This window comes from Artibeus jamaicensis, unplaced genomic scaffold (assembly GCF_021234435.1).
Source record: "Artibeus jamaicensis isolate MK-2021 breed Jamaican fruit bat unplaced genomic scaffold, CSHL_Jam_final contig_415, whole genome shotgun sequence".
Taxonomy (NCBI): Eukaryota; Metazoa; Chordata; class Mammalia; order Chiroptera; family Phyllostomidae; genus Artibeus; species Artibeus jamaicensis.
Genome location: NW_026521823.1, coordinates 5,305,236 through 5,324,261, shown reverse-complemented (window position 1 = coordinate 5,324,261; position 19,026 = coordinate 5,305,236). Strand labels below are relative to the sequence as shown.

General features: G+C 32.5%; 1 protein-coding gene across 4 annotated transcripts in view; it reads right to left on the bottom strand.

Moving 5' to 3' along the window:
- PCDH17 (protocadherin 17) overlaps positions 1-19,026 on the bottom strand; it is a 99,166-nt gene that overhangs the window by 56,020 nt on the left and 24,120 nt on the right. For 3 of the 4 annotated variants that reach the window (XR_008391694.1, XM_037147808.2, XM_037147810.2), the window contains 2 exons: positions 5,712-5,770; positions 5,406-5,578 (listed from right to left, as the gene is read on the bottom strand). Coding sequence is in view for 3 of the 4 variants with exons in the window: in XM_037147808.2 (XP_037003703.2) it covers positions 5,406-5,578; positions 5,712-5,770 (232 nt within the window). In the remaining variant the exon portion in view is untranslated. The remainder of the gene's footprint in view (positions 1-5,405; positions 5,579-5,711; positions 5,771-19,026) is intronic. The other variant, XM_037147809.2, reaches the window with a different exon arrangement.

Sequence of the window (19,026 nt, the reverse complement as noted above, 5' to 3'; positions counted from 1 at the left end):
CTTAATGCAGTGGAAAAGAGCTCAGGGAAATTTAAAGGACTGGAACTCAGAACCTCGTGGAACTCTGCAATCATGTAATAAATACTGCAGTCATTTAAACTAACCCAATCATCTTTCGAATGTAAAATGCCTATGCAAAATTTAAACACTGACTTAAAAGAAAAAAAAATTCATTAGCTTTAGTTTTTATAGTTTTCTAGATTGTCCTCTGGGAAGACAGAAGGCAACCCTTAAGAATGTAATTTAGTTTTAAGATGGAAATTCGTTGGAGCAAACCTGGCTCATTTGGAATTTCTAGTATTCTTAACTTTCTATTTATTTTATTTTTATTAGATTTTAATCATGGATTCCATTGTGAAAATTTGGAATCTGGAATGAAATTTAAGAAGTCAAATTGTCTAACATTAAAGAGAGAATAATAAAGAGGCACAGAATTAAATAGGGGGAGTAATTATATAGCAATTAAATAAAACGATTAAAAAAAGAAATTGAACGGAGCAACACCTCAGGATCAGTAGAGTCCTGGAAACCCGTCACGGAGGCGACTGGCCGCTGCCTACCGAACACAGCAGTTAGATAATGATGGTGGCTTTTTTTTTAAAGATTGTATTTATTTATCTTTAGAGGGGAAGGGAAGGAGAGAAGGAGAGAAATAACAATGCATGGTTGCCTTCCTGGGTCCCCTACGGAGAACCGGCCTGCAACCCAGGCATGTGCCCTGACTGGGAATCGAACCGCCATCGTGTGGTTCGCAGGCCCAGGCTCAATCCACTGAGCTACACCAGCCAGGCCTGATTGTGACTTTTTCACGGCAATCCCCGTCATGGGTTATTAACAGTTATAATGTACAATGATATTCCACTAAATTCAAACTTCAAGAGTTTGGGTTCATTCAATTATAAAGATATTAAGTAAATTGATTATCCCTGAAAATTGATAACTACCACTTGGTACCAATAAGGAGCTCAGAGAAATCATCAGTCAGCATTTACATAAATGGAACACTTTTATTTGGGAATCAATAGGAACTACTGAATTTTAGGGAAAGCTCATTAAATTTTTTGAAAGAAAAAAACGGTTATTGCTAGTAATCAAAACAACTTAGAAGCATTTAGTGGCTAGAAAATCAAAGACTAGAAGTGGCTATAAGTCAAAGATTGAAAAATATCCTGAGGCATAAGAAGTAAATTAACTTAAAAATGTTTGTTTTATTGTTTATAACACTGTATGTTATATTTATAACACTTATGAAACAACAGTGTTACATATAACACTATTTTTTAGTCCTTGTTATAAATTGTTCATTCTAAAATACAAATTCAGAAAAATAAGATCATATATATGTATATGTCAATTCTCTGTGTCATTTTCTGAGAAACAATGCTTATTACATAAAAATATAAATATTTGTATTCCTAACTATGTAATATCCTACTATGGTAGCATACAAATTTCAAAACATTTGGATTGTTTTATCCATGTACCTATAATATTTAGTGAAGGGAGTATGGAGAAAAATCTGATTGAGATAAAGGCACAAAAATGCAATAAAATAGAAAGAAAATAAGTACATTCTTTGAGAGTCTTTCTTAATCACACTAAAACACTAAAATAACCTCTTTCTATTAAAGGATTTGTTAACATATAATCCTTAAAGCTATGTTCAGCTGGTGTGCAATACATCACACCTTCAATTAAATACTGAACCCTTTAAACTATTTTTTATTAAAATAATGGGCAACACATTCTTGTGCTGTATATTTTTGTGCTGTAAAAGGATTAAACTGATGATAGCAAAAATAAATATCAAGAACAGAACAAATAAAAAAATTAACTGCACAAAAGAAGAAAAACCTAATATTTGAGCTAATAAAATAAAAGCTCATAAAGGCTTAGTTATAGGCACAGGTAAACCATCATTAGCATAAAAAGTTCCACTGAAAATGTGAATATTTTAAAATTTATTTTAATTTCTAAGTTAAATAAATATTTTAATTTAGAAATAGAATATTATTTATCTTTAGATTATTTAAATAGAAACACAAGCCAACTAAACTCATATGAAAGTGTAAAATACAATATGCTGATTTATTTAAAGCTGTTAAAACACTGATACAAATTTTTTTGCCTTTTTTAAATTGTTCTTCAAGTACAGTTTCTCCATTTTCCCACCATCACTTTCTCCTGCCCCACTCACCCCCACCTACTACCCTTAATCCTTCTCCTCTTTGGCTTTAAGAAAAAGAACTGATAAATAGGTTTCTTTTTGTTTAGGTTTTAGTTACTTTCCCTATTATGAAATCTACTTTTGTTCTTTTATATATTGAAAGCATTTAATAGATATTTATTAAATAAGTGCACTAATGAATCAAATTAATTTTCAATGAACGAATATGTTAGCTCATCCTCCAAATTCATGTTTTAAAGAGTCAGATTCCTATTTATAGATTATCTAAGTGTGGCTTTCCAATTCATAATAATTGCCCCATTTTTATTAATAAGCATATGTGGAAACTTTTACAGGAGACCTTTCTACTGTCATTCTTACACTAGCAATATGTATGTATAATATTAAATAAAATATATTCCAAGTATATATCGTTTTAACAGCAACCTTTTTAAAATATTACTTTTTGATTTCAAAACATTTTATCAGATTTCAGTATCAATTATATTTTCAAATATAAATAAGACAACTTTCTTTTTCTATAGGAGTCCTTTTCATGTCCATTAAATACACTGTTCAGTTAATGGATGAAAAGGAATTAAAGTATTAATGTGAGCAGCAGTGTACTCATTATTGGTTTTGATTAACAAAGTTTCTCATGAAGATATGCAAACTCTATTTTATCCAGCTTTACAAATAGGATCAAAATTATCTGTTTAATTCCTTCATTATACACATAGCTAGATCTATCTTATGCTGTGAATTCACATGCTAAAATTTTAACAAACCATTATTTAAAATGTATCTTTCTCTCTGCTGTATAGAATTCCATTGTGTATATGGTACCTCAATTTTTTGATCCATTCATTTACTATGGGCACCTAGGTTGCTTCCAACTCTTGGCTATTGTAAATTGTGCTGCTATGAACATTGTGGTGCATAGGTTCTTTGAAATTGATGTTTTAGGAAGGAGCTACTACCCTTTGCAACAACATGGATGGAACTGGAAAGCATTATGCTGAGTGAAATAGGCCAGGTGTTGAAAGACAAATACCATATGATCTCACCTTTAACTGGAAGCTAAACAACAAAACAAACAAGCAAGCAGAATAAAAACAAAGACAATGAAATAGAGAACAAGGGGACAGTGACCAGAGGGGAGAAGGAAGGGAATTTAACGGGAAAAAAGGGGAGGGATTTGGAGGAACAAATCTGAAGGACACAGGGATGAGAACTAAGGGGGGTGGAAATGGGAGGGAGGTAGGGAACATGGGGTGGGGGGGCTGGGATGGGAGAAATAGACAAAAAACTGTACTTGAAAAATAGCTAAATAAAATTATTTTAAAAAAAACAATAAATAAAACTTAAAAAATTCATACCAGAAAAAAATAAAATAAAATAAAACATATCTAAAAGACTCATGTAATACTTCAGAGTCATAATCCATCAAGACCACTGAAGTTACTATAACTAATCATTACATATGCAGGAACCGCAGGTATTAGGGAAATATTTAAATATTTTTTGTTAAAAAATAATTTAAAAGCCAATACTGCATTGTTACAAACAAAATTGTGGTGGTAAAAAGTCAAAAAAAGTTATCTATCTGGCACTTACTACTTAGAAAAGAAAGCTTTGGGGAGGTCAAGTTTAAGGTAAATCCAGCATAATTATATTCAGTAAACAAATATATATATATATAATTTTCATTTTTGTATTGAATATATGTTTGCGTATTAAAATTTCAACATGATTAGAAAAGTTAATAAGGATTATACCCACTATTTGCTAAGGCAGCAGTTCCTAACCTCTTTGACACCAGTGGGTGAGGGGAGGAGGCAGAGCTCAGGCTCTGGCTAATGCCAGCGACCTCGCCCACCGCTCACCTTTTTTGTGGCCCAGTTCCTGACAGGCCATGGGCCAGTACCAGTCTTCTGTCAGCCCAGGGTCCTGGGACCCCTGTTCTAGGTATATGTGGTAAGACAGAGTGCACTACAAACAAAAATTGACTTTCTACCAATCATCAATTAGTAAATGAATTAGCAGCTTTGCTCACATAGTAGAAATCTAGTTTCTCATTAGAAAACTGAAATTATGAATATTAAATATTTAAATACTGTGACTATTTTGAAAACTAATATTAATATACATTTGCAATTCTGAAATACAGTTTATAAAACAATTATTTTTATTTATTATAACTAGAGATTAAAAAAGGACTACTCAAGTCTAATTCCTACACATAAAAGTAGTTTAATTCTCTTTATGTAAACCATTAGCAAATATTCCATTGTGTTTGAAACAATACAAACATCAAAATTAATAAAAAGGCACACCAAATGAATAAATTGAAGGTAGACTTTTAGAATATATATACTTATAAAGAAGTATTTCTTTTTTATCTTTGAGTAAAAAGTTCATGCTTATTTGATATCCTTGCAGACTTTGATGTAAATCAAAAATTAAAAAGTCAAAACTCTGGTTTAGCTGTTATTTTACTATTAAAAACTACTTAAAAACTAACATACACACTAAAAAATACCAGCACACTAAGAGCTAGAGCATTCTAATAAAGGTTTCATTTCACTTAAAAGTGTTGAATGTACAATTTTAATCAGATAAACTAATATATTAAAATGTGCAAATCCAGCTAATATGTGCCATATTTTCCTTGTTAATAAAATGCAAAATAGAAAAAGTTAGGAAGCATTTACAAAGGTAACCTACTCAATTTAATCAAATTCTCTTTTAAGACAAACAAGCAATCAGAAAAAAAAACAACAACCAAAGACACTGAAATAGAGAACAAGGGGACAGTGACCAGAGGGGAGAGGGAAGGGAAGTTAAGGGGAAAAAGGGGGAGGAACTCAGAGGAACAAATAGGAAGGACACAGGGATGAGAACTAAGGGGGGTGGAAATGGGAGGGAGGTGGGGAGCAAGGGGCGGGGAAGGCTGGGATGGGAGAAATAGACAAAAAAACTGTACTTGAAAAATAACTAAATAGAATTAATTAAAAAAAGAAGATTAAAGAATATTATCCATGGTCTCCCTTATTCTGTTGTTACTGAGGTACTCGAATAGTTGTTTTTTGTTTGGGACAAACTTTGAGATTTGCTGTTTCTTTTGATACAATATTAATGGTCCATTCCACCTTAATATACCATAACTCTAGAACTAACAGGTTTATAATAATTGCTTAAGCTTTACACTTGCTAAGCATTGGAAGGCTTCACTCACCTTGTTCAAGTGGTTGGCTTTTAGTTGAAGTGGTTTTCATCTTGAGCGCCTCCCTAACAGACATGTCACAGCAGGAGCCTTTGTTAGTGTCTTGGTCACTGTCAGCCTGATCACTGTCCCCGTGCCCACTGTCTCTCAAGCTGGCTCTTTCTGGGTCCTTAAACGTGGAGCTACTGAAATACATACAAAGAAAAAGAAGAGAAAGTGTTGTCTCTACAAGTTGGACTCTGAAGTGTTGTCTCTTGCAAAGCAATTTTGACATGAATGCAAATGGGGAAGCTGAGAAAGTTATTTAATAGGCCTTACCTTTGAACAAACTGCTGCCTGCTGCCCATGTAATTGGGCTCTGCGGGAAAATTGTCTGTCTGTGAAAGAGAAGGAAAAAAATACGTATAGTTGTACACTGGACAAATCTCCTGCAGAGCAACAAGATTTCCTAGTGGAAAAATGATTAATAATTCAAAAATTCCCTTTAATCTTCAGATTTGTACATTTTAATTAAATTGGAAATTGCTGACATGTAATTATGTACTCAGAACAATTAAATGATTCCGGTCCACAAATTACCTGTTAAAGTAAACAATGAGCCTGTCATAACTGGCATTCTCAGTTAGCACCAGAATGGATAGCACTGTGTTGTTTCATTATTCAGATATTAAGATTGAATATTTGTGGGAGGAGTAGAAAAATGACCTAATTTCTTCATATTAAAAGTATGAATTATTTAATAATATCCATTTTTAACATAATTACATAATCCGCTGGGAATCTATGCCTCCCTTGATGTAATATCATTTTAAAGTCATCCACTCCTCAATGAAGAAATTCAGGCCTTTTCTTTCAAATTACCAGAGAGGAAGTAGAACAGTATATGGGAGGGATACACACAATACCATATACAGATGATGTATTAGAGAATTGTATGCCTGAAACCTATATAATTTTATTAAATAATGTCCCCCCAAAATTCAATAAAATTAAAAAATACATAAACATGGCACATATAATTCATTCTCATCTACATCCTTACTATAGAAATTAAATGCAAACAACACCAGGAAAAATGTTACTTCCTGGTTATTAAAACAAAGTAAAAAAAAGCAAGAGATAAAATGTTACTTAAAACATGGAGAGTAAAGACATTGAGAAACCAGGCTTGTTTTCGTGGTTGTTTTTACTGCTTCCAAACTGACATGGAGATCTGCCAAAAAGAACTGAATTCTCCTTGTATCATAGAACAGAGTCTTTTGGGAGAAAGAGACTAGATCTTTCATAAATCTCCCTATACTGTACATTCATATGCATTACTTCTTCTTGCAGCTGACTCCAGGACAAAGGTTCTCTTGTTTTCTGCATCACTTCGTATCACACCATTATGCTCTGAAGCAGCTATGGGTTCCTACAAGATCATCCAGCATGCAAGTATCAGTAGCACATGAGCATGCAATTCATGAAGCAGAGGGCCAAAGGTAAGGCTTAATATAGCGCAATGTGTGTTTTCTGTATAAATAAGGTTAATTTAAACTAACAGTACTCTTTTTCCCCATATAATAATTTAAATTATTTGGTTTTTTTTAACTGTTACTGGAAAAAAAACAAGAAACATGTTAAGAACAACAGCTTAAAGCATTAAGTTTCAATGTCTATTAAAGTTTTGAGACTGAAACATTCATGAATATTTTCATTCATTATCTTCTGTTGTTTTTCAAATGAATTTTATCAAAATAAATGTAAAGGTAAGGGTAAAGAAGGTAATTTGGTTCTCACACCTAATCTGCTTTCACTAGTAGTTGGTAGCAGATATTTTTCATTAACATGCTTTACTTTTGTCGACATCCTGTGAAGCACCTTATTTTTTTTAATGACAAACTATCAGTTTTAAGGATAACTTGAAGACTTAATAAAAATAGTAATGAAAATCACCACCAGGGGCAAAAAGTTTTGCAAAAGTGTTTTTCCAATATTTAAAACTATAAATACTTAGAAACTCCACCTTTTAATTTAACAAAATCTAGTTCATCTTTTGAATTGGGCAAAAATATGGATGCAAACTAATGCCGACGTCAGTTAAAAGCTAAGGAGAATGTCTTACATTTCAGAAAAAGAGAATGCTGGGTATTTTGGAGACAGTAAAATGTAACCTGAAAGTGGAAACTCTAGTTAGAATATATAAGTGCAATTATAATAAGTAATCTTGTGATTTTAATGGATTTAATTAGGTGAAGCCTCTTAAGAAGTAGATCTATACTCAGTCTGACTCAGAGAGACACATTTGGGAAACTTTTCTTTCCCTGTGCTAATCAGGATAGTATCTAAAAATGTTTTCAAGTTATTAAAGTTCTAAGGAGTTTTAATAAAATAAGAGATTTAAACTACAAAATAAAGTATGTCTTCTCATTGATCAAAGAGCTGTTTTTAAATATATTCATGTGAAAAAGCATGTGTGTATGCATGTTTTCATGTATGTATCTGTGTCTCATGAACACTGGGAAATGGTATTGCTACCAAATAGTCTTTTGATGGAAACACAGAAACGGAGGAAGTTAGAAAAGTGACTTTTAAGGGAAAGAAAGAGAAGAAAAATAACAGCAGTGAGAAAGGCAAGAAAAAAATAGAGGAAGAACAAAAAGGGAAAAACAAAACTATAAATGAGAAAGAATTAGAGAGGGAGTTAAAACAAAAAAGATGGGTTTATTATTGTAAAATTTCACTAAGTACAATTTTAAAAGTTTGTAACTTGATCCGTAGTAAAGTATCAGAGGTCTACTAATAATGCCAGTATCCATCCATTAAAATAGCTAGAAACAGATACATAGAGCACACCTGCATATCCCAGAGGACAGGGGAATGGGAGGGACTGGAAAAGATTAGTAGCCTTTGGGACTGTATATGCATATATGCATAGCCCATGGACACACACAACTATCTGGTAAAGGCCAGTGGGGGTGGGGAGTGGGGGGCATCTGTGACAGTGTCAACAATGTCTGTGACCGTGTCAACAATAAAAATAAATAGGTAGGAATGTGAGAGATTGTGTGTGTGTTTATAATTATCATAAGGAAATAGCCATTTGGCCTTAACAAACATAACTAATTCACTCTAAAAAAACCCATACTGGTTTTATTAGAGAAAATAACATTTTCATTATCCAGGCTCCAGGGGTGTCAGAAAACTCATTTAAAGTAATCTGAATAGAAAATAACAATATTTGCATAGAAAAATGGAAAATAAGGAAAAAATAGATATGTGTATCAATATACAACATCGTTTAGAAGTAAAATGGCTTTCAGATATTTTTCAACACTGTACTCTAAAAACTGTGTTCTACCTAGTACCTTTATAAATTATCTTTTTTTATAATAAATTTTATTTAGTTACTTTTCAAGTACATTTTTTATCTGTTTCTCCCATCCCACAAACCTGTCTCCCCCCTCCCTCCAATTTCCCCTCCCCCAGTCCTCATCCCTGTGTCTTTCATACTTGTTCCTCAAAATCCCTCTTTTAAGTCTAGAAAAAAAAACAAATTTAAAGTAACACACTTGTAGCTTTTTGTCAGCAGAGTAACTGAATGTGAATATTTATAACTCCTGAAAACTTCATCTTCTTCCATACAAACTAATCTCTAAGATATTTCCCCTTCATATTCAATTTGAACAGTCTCAACTATTATTTTTAAAAACATATAGTTTATTATAAAAATATGGACCTTGAATTGGGTAATTACAGAATAGATCTGAAGTAGACATTTTAGATACATGTTTACCCTATTTCAAAGTCAGGAATACATTAAAAGGACAGAAGTTTGAGTTTTTTTGTGATTATTTGCTCACAATAGAAAAGATTTGAACTTATAAAACAGTATGCTCTCCTATTTTGACTTTGCCTGTTGCTTATTTTCTTTGATAAAAATAATAATAATTTAGATGATTTTACTCTTTTTATACAAAAAACACAAAGAAATAAAAAAGTTTCCAAGTAAACCCACAAAGTACATATGAATAATTTCTTTAATTATTTCCCTTTATGTTTTTCCTAATAGTACTCAGTAAATTGATAAATTATATTCCAAATCAGAATTTTAATCAGCAGTGGTCATAGTCAAGTGTCATCTATAATTTGTTCATCCTTTTAGAAATATAAAAACACATCATGATTTTCTAAATGAGTGTGTCTGAGAAAGTGGAAAGGGATCCACTACTGAAACTGAGTCCAGCGGCTGACATTGGGAAGGCTCTTCATTTGTGGTTGTGGATGAATTTGATATAGTCACTTACATGCACCTAAAGAAGTTGTGAAAATGGATGGTAAAAGGAGTCAAAATAGTGTTTTTAAACTATTAATGTATTTCAGTTAGAAATTTTAAATATGTATCTAACGTTTGACAAATTCATCATTTATTTAAATGATCAAATTCTCAGCCTTAAAATAAAACTTTTTCAATTGTATAAAGGGCATCTGCCAAAAAAAAAGGTATAACTAATGTAATACTAGTGAAAGACTGAAGAATTTTACAACTTCTATTAATCATTGTACTAAAAGTCTTGTACTAAAAGTACTAAAAAAAATAGAGGACACACATTAGAAATGAAGAAAAAAATTACACACAATGTTATTGTACCCACAAATAACATTATGTAGATAGAAAATAGGAAGGAATCAAAACAAAGAAAATTTCTTAGAACTAATAACTAAGTTAAACAAAGTTGCCATATTCAAAGTCTCAAGCAAAAATTAATTATATTTTTGTATTCTAGCTATAAACTGGTCAGGATCAAAATTTCAAAAGCAATACATACATAATAATTCCATGAAGATCAAATACTTAGCAAATAAGTACTTAGAAAAAAACAAGTATAGAATCTGTATGTTGAACATTACAAAATCTGATTAAATAAATCAAAAAAGTCGACATAATGGAGAGATATATCATGTTTATTATCAAAGACACAACATAGTAAAGAGGTCAATGATCCTCAAGTAATCTATACATGTAGCATAATTCCATTCAAATTCCCAGCACAATTTCCTGTAGCTACTGACAAGGATTTAAATTGTGTATGGAAAAGTAAAAGAATTGTAATAGCCAAAATAATTTTTAAAAAGAAGAATAAAGTTGAAGGAGTTACATTAATGTATTTTAGGGGGCAACTTAAAAATACATTTTATTTAAAAAAAGACTCAGCCCTGGCTAGTGTAGCTCAGTGGATTGAGCACGGGCCTGTGAAGCAAAGGGTTGCCGGTTCAATTCCTAGTCAGGGCACGTGCCTGGGTTGCGAGCCGGATCCCCAGTAGGGGACACATGAGAGGCAACCACACACTGATGTTTCTCTCCCACTCTTTCTCCTGTCCCCTCTCTCAAATAAATGCAATATTTTTAAAAGACCCAAGTTAACCTGGCAATTTTCTATTGACCTTGAAGAAATGGAAATTATGTTCAAACAAAAATTTCTACATGGATATTTACAGAAAATCTCTTTGCAAAAAATCAGATCAGCCCAGATATCTTCTAACAGGTGAATAGAGTATGGTACATACATACAGTGGAGAACTATTTAGCAATTAAAAATGAATTATTGAACAACTTAGATGAATCTCAAAAGGATAATGTTGAGTAAAAAAGCCAGTCTCAAAAATTGAATGCTGTAAAATTCTACTTATAAGAAAGCAAAATAAAAACAAATTCACTGAAATAGAGAACAGGGGGACAGCGACCAGAGGGGAGAGAGGAGGGAATTTAAGGGGAAAAATGGGAGGGATTTAGAGGAACAAGAATAAAGGACACAGGGACAATAACTAAGGGGGTGGAAATGGGAGGGAAGTGGGGTGCATGGGGGAGGGGTGGGCTGGGATGGGAGAAATAAACAGAAAACTGTACTTGAAAAATAACTAACTAAAAAAAAGGACTTCTCAAAAAAAAGAAAGAAAAAAAGTAAAACAAACTACTAAAACAGAACAGATTAGTGGTTTCAAGGGGTTAAATTTGACTTACAATGGGAGTTTCTGGGTGAAAGAACTGTGTAGCAATCTGGTTATGATAGTAGTTGCATGGTGCCATCCATGAATAAAAATACCTAGAACTCTGTACTCAAAAAAGGTTAATTTTATTGAATTCATTAAATATTCTCAATAAGAAGTGTTTCCAATGATATCTTTTAAAATTATAGTAAGCCAACTTTTAAAACCTATCTAGAAATCCCATTTTCATTTGGGTAGACTACAAATGGATTAAAGATACAAAGATCTATTTAGCCACAGCAGCAAACAGCAAACCCAAGTAAGAGCCCTGAAAGACAGGCACCTTAAATATAAATTATTTAGGTCAACGTTCATTTATTTCAAGGATGTTTTTCTTATGTGCAGTTCCCATTTACCCAACCACAAAGTAAATATTTTAAATAAAGATTTTAGAATGCATTTTTTGCAAAGGAGTAGCTTTTTATTTCAGTGCAAGAAACAAATGTGGCTACATCATGAACTGTGAGCCATCCTGAAAAATGGTGAGTTTTTAAATTGTGAAATACCTTGTAAAACTGAGTCTGCATCTGCAAGTGAATAGCATAATTTTATAAAGCCTCTAAAGACACTTACTATGAAATGATTAGTATTACAATTTGCCAAAGTGTTTACAAAATAGTGTCAACATAATTTTATAACTTTGAGGTGAAATTAGGATAATACTATCTAAGAATGTGTAGGGTTATATTTTATATTAGATAATACAGGACAACTTCTTAGTTGTGTAATACCATCCCTGATATAAGTTTATAATGTTCTGAAAATCCTATATGCAGCACACTAATGATTGTGAAATCAAGTAAATTTTAAAACAATACTTGGATTTCCTGAAAATATGATAATTGTGGGATAAAAAATATAAAGATGACGTAATTTTCAATACTTTCCAATGAACTTCTATGAAAAACTATTAGAACAATAATCTCCAAGTATATTCTTGCAAAAGGAAGAGAAAATAATGTAAGAATTAGGAAACTAGATTTTATGGTTAGTTTCCACCATCATAAATACTACAGAAGTAAATGTTGCTGGATTCAAACTTTAATCTGTGCAATCCCTGTGTGATAAATATATACACAGCACCTTAGTGTTATTTTGCCAGTATTATCTTATATTTCCCATAATAGAGTTACAGGATAGTTGGGAAATTCAACATGGAGAGAAAAATTTTGGCATTTCCAGAATGATAGGTATGAAAACCTAGGAGGCAGTAGCTTTATGAACTGCTGGCATTCTTGACGTCCATTGCCTTTCTGTATCAGTTTCTTCACATAAGAGGACATCTTTGGGACAGAAGCCATGTGGATACATTCATCTCACAAAATACATTTATTTTGAATGATAAGCAATATTTTAAAATCCAGCATTTAATAATGTAAAATTCACAGTGTCTGAGATATTATACAATCAGGTGTTACAAGGCATATAATAAACCAGGAAAAAAGTAACCTTCACCTAAGAGAAAACCCATCAATAAAAACAGACTTGGGATTGAAAAAGATGATGGAAATAACCAAGAAGCATCTCAAAAAATCTATTAGAAATGTTAAAAAAAATATGGCCAGGACTGTAAAACTATGTGCCTGAGAACAAATGCCTCCTTAAATTTTGAGCCCTAAGTACCTCTCTTATGTCTTAAGTCAGGCCTGAAGGAGAAAAGTAAAAAATGTAAAATGACCCAAATAAAACTTGTAATATAAAAGAAAAAAACAATAGAATTGACATCAGATTAGACCCTGAGAAAGAAAAGATGCAGCATTTGTCAGAAGGTTTTAGAGACATTTTCCTCAATATTCTATAAAATATTAAATATATTTTATATGTTTATTTGTATAAGATTTATATAGTATTTGTCTTAATATTATCTTTATGAATTTGCAGTACACTACTAAAGAGTAAAAACGAGAATGCCAAATACAAAACGATCTCCCAAAGGTTGAAAAAGAAAGTTTTAATTATAGAGATATTGATCTAGAATAAGAATTATTAAGACAAAATATTCATTTGACTCTGACATCATCATTAGGAGACCAACTTACCTCTCACAAACTAATTTGGGGTTAAATGTGTAGTTATGGTTTTAAATCATATGATTTCAGGTTGAGTTATACTTAGATAATGAGTATTTTCCTAATCCAGAAGTAGGGGGGAATTAAATTTTGAAAATTCCTCTGAATTAGGAAAGCCAGACTGATTGCATATATCACTGCTTTTGGGTTGAAAATGAAACAAAAGTTGAACTTTTCCGTTAATTCAGAGGCACTGCTCTTCACATTGATAACGAGCATTCGTTTTGTAGCAGACTAAACACAAGGGAGTATTAAGAGGTGAATAATTCACTGTAAGCCTTTTCATACTGACATTGCTTCTGATAGCTTTGCCTTCAACAGAATATATGGTGTGGTTCTTTCTACAATGCTGAAGTAGGCAACAGTATTTTAAGCCACCACTTATAAAGTTATCTGACAGCACCTATGGATTTGGAATTTTAAAAGTGCATGAGGTATGGCAATAACTGTATTTATCACTGATTTTCAAAATAATACATTTTATAGAAGTACAGTGTGGTTGACATTTGTGTTGTGTTACTAAAGACACAATAGAAAAGCATGAAAAATTCATACCATATTTGTCAAAAACAAGAAGCGTTTTAAATGTAAAATGGAAGGACAACAATGCCATATTTTTAAGCAAGAATTTTGTCTACTGCTCAATTAGAATGACTTAAATCTTTCCTTCTTTTCTATTTATAAACAATGTTATTTTATTTTTTATATTTTATTTCTTTATTTTTATAGAGAGAGGAAGGGAAGGAGAAAGGATGGGACAGAAACATCAATGTGTGGTTGCTTTTCATGTGTTCCCTACTGGGGACCTGGCCTGCAACCCAGGCATGTGTCTTGACTGGGAATCGAACCGTGATACTCTGGTTCGCAGGCCCACGATCAATCCACTCAGCTACACCAGCCAGGCCTGTTATTTTATTTTTAATCATTACCTGAGGATATGTTTTTGATGAGAGAGAGAGAGAGAGAAAGACAGACAGACAGACATCCATGTGAGAGAGAAACATTGATCAGTTGCCTCCAGAACTTGCCCCTACTGGGTATCTTGCATCCTGGCGATGTGCCCTGACCCAGAATTGAACCTGCAACTTTTTGGCCTACCAGATGACACTCCAACCAACTGAGCCACTCAACCAGGGCTCTTGTTTTCTTTATTTTTATTGTATTTATTGGGGTGACAATGGTTTAAAAAACATACAGGTTTTGAGTGTACAACTCTGTAACACATCATCTGCATATTGCTTTGTGTGCTCACCACACAAATCCAAGTCTCTTACCATCACCATTTATTCTCCCCATGACCTCTTTCCTTCCCTGTTTCCCTCTGACAATCACAATACTGTTTTGTGTCCTTTTTTGGGGCTTAATCCTTTCACTTTTTCCACCCAGTCCCCAAAGCCCCCTCCCCTCTGACAGCTGCCAATCTGTTCTCTGTATCTATAAGTGTGGTTCTATTTTGTTAGTTCATTTTGTTCATTAGATTTCACATGTAGGTGAAATATGTTATTGGTCTTTATCTGACTTCCTTATTTCACTAAGCATAATGCACTTAAGGTCCATCCATGCTTTAATAAAAGGTAAATTTTCCTTCTTTTTACTGCAGAGTAGTATTCCATTGTGTAAATATACCACGGCTTTTTTATCCACTCATCTACTGATGGGCACTTAGGCTGCTTCAAAATTGTGGGTATTGTAAATAACACTGCAATGAACATAAGGCTGTATGTATTATTTTAAATTAATATTTTGGTTTTCTTTGGATATATTCCCAAAAGTGGAATCACTGGGTCACTAGGCACTGTCATTTTTAATTTTTTGAGGAAACTCCATAATGTTTTCCACAGTGGTTGCAGCCATCTATATTCCCCAAAACGGTGGACTAGGATTCCCTTTTCTCCATATCCTCACCCACAGTTGTTGCTTGTTGGTTTATAGATGATAGCCATTCTGACAGGTGTGAGGTGATATCTCATTATGACTTTATTTCCATTTCTCTGATGATTGCATTTCTCTGTTGATCCTGTTTTCATACACACACACACACACACACACACACATGTTGGCCATTTGCATGATCTAGATGTCTATTAAAATTGCTTATGAATATGGACTTTTTAAATAAATGACACTAACTTAAATAATAATTTTTATACCAGAATTAGATTCTGTAATTGATGAATTAAAGAAAATCATTTTTGAGAACAAGAAAATTAACATAAAAGGTAAGATGGATGCTATTTCTTATCTATAAATTACACAAAATAAAGAATGCTGCACCTTCTCTGTATTTTTGCTGAAGCTTGGAGTGCAGAGGCCACAGTGGTGCCACTGAATGCTAAATGTGCTTTCTCATTGGCAATGGCAGAGCATTATACCATGAGCTGATGTCTTCCGGTAAATATTCAAATATATAACCTGGTTGGTAATTTCAAATTCTCTGATGAATTCATTCTCTTCAGTGAGGTCAACCTCTCCATCTTAACCCTGTCCAATAATCAGTCCTCTTTTTCTTCCAGTGGTGGGAGTGTGGTGGAGGAGTTTGGAGCTCTTTCATCAGCTGGTTTTGTACTTTCCCTCAGCCTTAGGAGACCTTTCTTCCTATTGCATTTTTTGATATCTCCATGAAAAATACTAAAGGATTTTTCAACTGGAGGAAATACCTAAAACTCAGTTCTCTGTAATCGGGCCTCCAAAACTAAAAAAAATTAAAGATTATAAGTAGGCAATAAAAATTCATTACAAGTCTGAACTTCTAGAATTCTCGACATATGAAAAGCAAGAGAGAAAATGGAGGGAGACAACTTGGTGACAAATTATTTTACTTATTCTCATGATGAATGCTAAATCTTCTGTAAAATATGTTTTTAAGTATTTTTAAAATTTTTGGAACTTATTAGAAAATTTTTACAAATTGAGTATTTAAATTCCAACTAATTTTAGCCTAATTTATTTAGCTAATACAGACATGCTTTGAAACTATATTGCATGAATCTAAACATATAAATTGTGTTATTGTGTCCCTTCTGTGCAAGGAAATTTGGAAGATGCTGTCCTATGTTAGGATCTTCAAAACAGTACTATTAATATTTATTATTCATTCTTCTCATAGCTTTAGTTGACACAGTAGTGTTACTGTCTACATTTTTTAAACAAACTCCAGCTAACAGACTCTTACAGAGTTGCCCGTGATATGCCTGATTCACTGTAGAACAATACTTGCCAAATACTGACAGGCCCATTAGTTGCTATACAGCTTCTATGAGAAACAGAGAAAAATAATGATCCATTCTCATAAAGTATCCAGCAATGGAATATGAAAATAGAGACATTTATTGAAGAAGATGCAAAATATAAGAAATATTGTACATAAGATATTAATGCCTCAGTCCCCTTCAAAGTAGACACTTTGGGACTTCACACAGTTCTCCCAATTCCCATCAGATCTTTCATTATATTTTCCTGAATTTCATCAATAGTCTGAAATCTCTTCTCTTTCAATGGTGATTTTAGTTTTGGGAAAAGCCAGGAGTTGCAGGGTGCCAAATTTGAGCTGTAGGAGGACCGAGTCACCTGGGTGATTTGGTGTTTCACAAAAAAACTCTGCACAAGAATGTGATGCATAAGCAGGTGTGTTGTAGTGATGGAACTGCCAATCTCCAGTTGTCCATAGCTGCGGCCGTCTGAATCATCCAAATAGTTTCCATCAAAGAATGTTCAAGCTTAACACAAAAGTTGGTGCAGATTCATTGCTCTGCTTGCTCAGTCATTTTGAAGGCAACAACCACACAGTAAACATGTTCACTCAACAACATCTATTGCCCCCACTGACTAGTACAGTGAAGGCATCACTTTCATCCAGGCACATTCTAATCCACTCTCTTGGGCTGCCAGGTTACATCAATGTCACACAAACAGTTCTCGTTATATTAACAATGGCTGGAATTTTCTGGACAGATCAAAATATCATATATTACTCTGATAACTAGATATTTCCTTTGGTCAATAACATAAAAAAGGTAATAAAGTTCACTTATCATCAAATATCCTAATGCATGAAGTAGGCCTAACTGTATGATCACTTACCATCATTATTGTCAAATAAATTGTCAAAACTGGCACTTCAGAACAAACACTTACCTATCAAAGTGCAAAACAAATTAGGTTATGTTAATTACTATGTAACATTCTCAAATAACTAATTAAAAAGGTGAACCAACCTGTATGTCTGTTATCCATTTTATCAGTTTTTTAACAATACACTAAAACTAAAAACGTTATGAACACAATGATTTGTTAAACACAATTCACCAGTCTTCTCTTCAAAATATTAAATTGTTAATTGAAATATAAAGTCTATTATTACATAACAGATACATTTTACAAATGAAATTAAAACTGATCAATAAGGTCAGTTTCTTGTCTGATTGTACATCAGTCTTTCAAGCCATTACCTGTATAATAAGTTCATACCAATTCCTTATAGCAGAAACAAAACAGAAGGAATTCAATGTGAAATTGAATGATGCTATACCTTTTTAATTGTTTTCTTCCTCTAACTCTTGGTAGGCACAAACAATTTTTAAGTCTTTATAATTATGAGCAACATTTTAGCCAACAAGATAAACAACCAATATAGTTTACAATAATTAGCAAATACTTTGGGGGAATTTTGAAGTCCCCAATATTTTGCATGGGTTTCAAGACAATTTACTATTTGTTTTTTAAAATTATGTAAAAATCTTAATGTCCAATATAATTTAACTTTTGAATTTGAATTTCTGATTTGAAAACAAAACAGTACTTTGAGAGTACAATTATGAAAAATTAGGAGATAATGTGCAAGAAATTTGGAAGATATTCTCAGAACTGACTAATACAAAGGAAAAGTATTCCTACGTTTAAGGGGAAAATTAATTATTAATCAAATCTATGAGTATTAGATTACCAGAATATTTATCATTTTCTCTCTGAAATATAAGTATCACATATAAAATGTATGATTCAATGAAAATGGCCTATTTTTAGGTTGGTGTTCATACCTGAAATTAAGATAAAGCCAAAGTGTCTTTACTAATGTTAACATATTTTAAATTAAACATTAGCACAAAGTGAAATAAAATATATTTTAAGTCATTATCACAGTGTCACTTAATACCTAATTTCAGCATCTCCTGCTCTTCCTTTGCTTGAAGAGTTTAATTCTAAGAATTTTTCTCTTCTTATAAAAGAATCAGTTTTACCTAGACAATCAATTCACAAGGCAAAAAGTCTGTTTTCTTTCCTCCCTAGTTTTGACACTTTGATTTTTTTAGAAAATGTTTACAATTTACATGGTACAGTTTTACAATAACACAAACAGGAAAAATAGAGATATTGTTAAGATTTAGTAATGCATTACAAAAGTGGCTGCAGAACTCTGGTCTGTTACCCACTGTCTGCTTTTGAAAATAAAGTTTTATTGCAACTCAGCCATGTGCTTTCATTTACATGTTGTTTATGGCTCCTTTTATGCTTCAATGGCATTATGAGTAGTTGTGACA